The sequence below is a fragment of the Geospiza fortis genome, unplaced genomic scaffold, assembly GCF_000277835.1.
Source record: "Geospiza fortis unplaced genomic scaffold, GeoFor_1.0 scaffold11, whole genome shotgun sequence".
Taxonomy (NCBI): Eukaryota; Metazoa; Chordata; class Aves; order Passeriformes; family Thraupidae; genus Geospiza; species Geospiza fortis.
In genome coordinates, this window is record NW_005054304.1 from 4,347,709 (window position 1) to 4,351,063 (window position 3,355).

Sequence of the window (3,355 nt, forward strand, 5' to 3'; positions counted from 1 at the left end):
TGCGGGGAGGCCGGGGCGCGCCAGCCGCAGCGCAGGTTTGTGGCTCCTCGGGTGACTTTGAGTTGACTTCAGGCTGTGCCTGTCATGTGCGGCGGCTGGGAGAGCGAGCAGGCTGCGCCCGGCTCCTGCAGGAGGTGCCAGACCTTACACTACTACCTACCCCTGCTAAAATGCTCATGCTCCTTCTTCTCGCCTCCTCCCTCCCCGCTTACTTGCAGGCTCTGTAAAAAATTGCCTTTTTAATCTAATCAGGAAGGGAATTTCATGTGCAAACAGGCATTACATGCCCTGCCTCATCTGCATTTCTTTTCCCTTTCAGATTTTTCTTTCCACAGTCACCTTATTCTTCTGGTGCAAAAAACAACCTATTTCTGATGAGCTTAGCAGATTCCCACCTGCCCCCCTCCCATCTTCTCCCTCCAGCACAGGTTAACAAATAACAATTTAATGATAAGGTTAATTATTTACAGAGCTCCTCGCTCTGGTACCAGGAGTCTTCTCCTGCTGCCAGACAAACTTTAAATATTAGTGGCTCGGCAAGGCTTGTACACATCCGCTACACACACACAAACACAGAGCTTACTTACAATGCTTAAAAAAACCAGAAAATTCACATTACCCAAAGTGGCACTTGACTTGTGTGACACCAGGCGATTGTGGTTTACCATTAAGGACTGAAATTCAGGAAGCTGATATAAAACAAGTGTTTTGATTAATTAGCTGTCTGAAAAAATTTTGTGTTGCAAGTAATTACTTGTTAGTGGCTAGTCATCATCATGTGATGGCAACTTTCCTGTATCTTTTTTAATATCTAAAACCGTTTTTAACTCCAGCAGCTACAGATTAGAGAGGCAGGCTCTTAAGACATCTTAAGGCAGAAGTGCCTGTCTTAGGAAGAGTCAGACTGTTGCAGCAGCTGTAGCAACATCCACATAGCAAGGATAATAAAAATGTGAGTGTGTCTGGTCATTCATAATTACAGAACAGTTAACAGGATTTATTTATACTTGTTAAGATAGCTCTGACTATCAAGTAGTGAATAAAATGGAGGACATGTTGGAAACTCAGTTCTTAATGGTGACACATCCAGGATACTGCCTTTGCCTTGTTATCACAGTCAAACCTTCTCCATGAACATTACACTCTATGTTCCAGCTATTTTTGCATTTTCCAGGGAGTTAACTGTTTGCTTCCCAAACAAACAACCCTGAATCGGTATACTTGCTCAAGAAACCCAAAAAGAAAAATAAGAACATACTTGGAAGTGTTTAAACTGCAAATGAATTGGAAAAGTAATGCAAGGATTGCACCCCTCTAGTTTCATGCAAATCAGCAAGTAAAATCCTCGGCAAGGTGCCTCCCTCAGTAACTGGCATTAAACATTGCTGCAACAATGATGATGTCCTGAGAATTTTCTTGGTGGCTGGAAGGATTCCCAGCTGCAAATCACAAATAGCTCTTGCCCTATAAAAAGCAAATGAGGAGCTGGTGAAGAAAGCACAGGGTCAGGACTTGAGAGATTTGGTTTCTATTTGTAGCCCTGTTCACTGACTTGCGCTAGAATTTAGTTTCACCTAATGGCAGCTCCCCACCTGTGACACATGGAGACACCTCCACTTGCAGGAGAACAGCAAGGCTGCCTCTCCCTACTATCTGCCACAGAAAGATACCGTGGTGCAGGAAGCACAAAAATCCACAAAGATACTCTCTGAAAAATCCACTTCTGCTAAGCCTCCAAATGTATTACTGCCACAGCAGCTTATGCTGCTACTGGACTGGAGTAGGAGAATGCTGAGGAGCTCAACACAAGGCCTACTCTCTGCAGAGAAAGCTGGGGATGGGTAATCTTTGTGCTATATAAAAAAACAGGTTTCTTAACTAGCCTAAATACAGAAGACTGTTCTACTCATACCTTCCCTTTCCCAAACCAAGTCCATATACCTGTAGCAGTTCATGCCTTTTAAGATAAACCTTTCACTTTGTGAGTTTTGGGGTTTTTTGGCATGTTTTCCTTTTTTTAAAGCATCCTAAGACCTACATTCCCAGATTCAGGACTGTGCCATCTTATTTAACATAAAGGGTCAGATGCCAGTGACATGACTGCTTTGCACCATCTTTTCAAGGCACATTTTCCCAGGAGAAGCCAAGGAGAAGGCAATCATGTTCCAGAGATGCCAGGCAGGCCCTAGCTGGCCAAGTCCCTCAGTGCAGCCCACCAGTGAGGCCAAGGTCCTCTCCTAAACACTGTGTGACCTAAATAAAGCACAAAGGAAGATGAGTGACTTAGAAAAAAGTTTTCTTTAAAATTTCCATTAGTCTCTCCCTCCTCCCTCTTGTGTTCTACCTAGCAGTTAAGAGAAGGAAGTCAGCAAAAAGAGTTTTCAGCGATAACTGCACTTCTTGATTGTGAAACAGCGCAGACAATCCTGCCCTCCTTTTTTCCAGCAATCTGCAGACAACAATCATCATTTGCTGCAATACAGGTGTAGGAAAATATTTCTGGCCTCAGAGTTAGAGATTTGAGAGCTCCAAGGAACAGACTGATTAACATACAGACATTTTGTGCAAGAGTATCAATCCCACTCATATTATAATATAGATATTATCACCAGAATAGTAATGATGAAAATTAGTACAGTAATTTGCAACCCATTCAACATAAGAGAGCTTTTAAAAAAAGACAACTAGACTCCCAATGATAAATTTTGGTCCAGTACTACAGAAATCATTGGAGATGCCAATCAAATTGCCACACCGTTAGTGCCAATATTTGGAGCCACAGCTTTATATAATACTATTACTGCTCTTAGCTGTCACTGGCAGGAGAACTGCTGACAGCTTTTCCAACAGGCATTAAGAAACACCATGGATGGTTTTTCAGCTGGTGACCAAAGGAATTACCCTGCAGGAAAGCTGATTTCATACAAGACCAATCTTCTTTAAAACTTCCCCTCACACTATCATAGGCTATCCTCACCAAGGGAAGCAGTTCCAGACAGTTCAAAGTCTTTTAACTGAGCCCTCTGCATGGAAAACATGTTTACTCCACTTTTCTGGAAAGACCTAGACAATTCTCCTCTTTACTTCAAAACCCTGGCTGCGACTCAGAGATAACAGAAGAGCCCCTGTGAGCCTTTGTGCATCTGTGAGCGCTGCATGTTCCCTGGGTGACTCACCTCCTCCAAAGGGTGCCCAGATAACCCTGCGGATGGATTTCACCCAATCCTCCATGTCATTCTGCGTGCTCGCCATGAGGAGGTAGGTCTCATGATTGGCTGTCATCCGCTCCCGGTCTCCTCCTGCAACACAAGAGAATTGCACTTAGGAACCCTGTGGCTTCCCCCCCCTGCCAAGC

The 3,355-nt window shown here is 43.8% G+C and overlaps 1 protein-coding gene across 2 annotated transcripts in view; it reads right to left on the reverse strand.

The window, feature by feature from the left end:
- ARHGAP24 (Rho GTPase activating protein 24) overlaps positions 1-3,355 on the reverse strand; it is a 164,862-nt gene that overhangs the window by 26,917 nt on the left and 134,590 nt on the right. For both annotated transcript variants that reach the window (XM_031066440.1, XM_031066441.1), the window contains one exon: positions 3,177-3,299. In XM_031066440.1, coding sequence (XP_030922300.1) covers positions 3,177-3,299 — 123 coding nt within the window. The remainder of the gene's footprint in view (positions 1-3,176; positions 3,300-3,355) is intronic.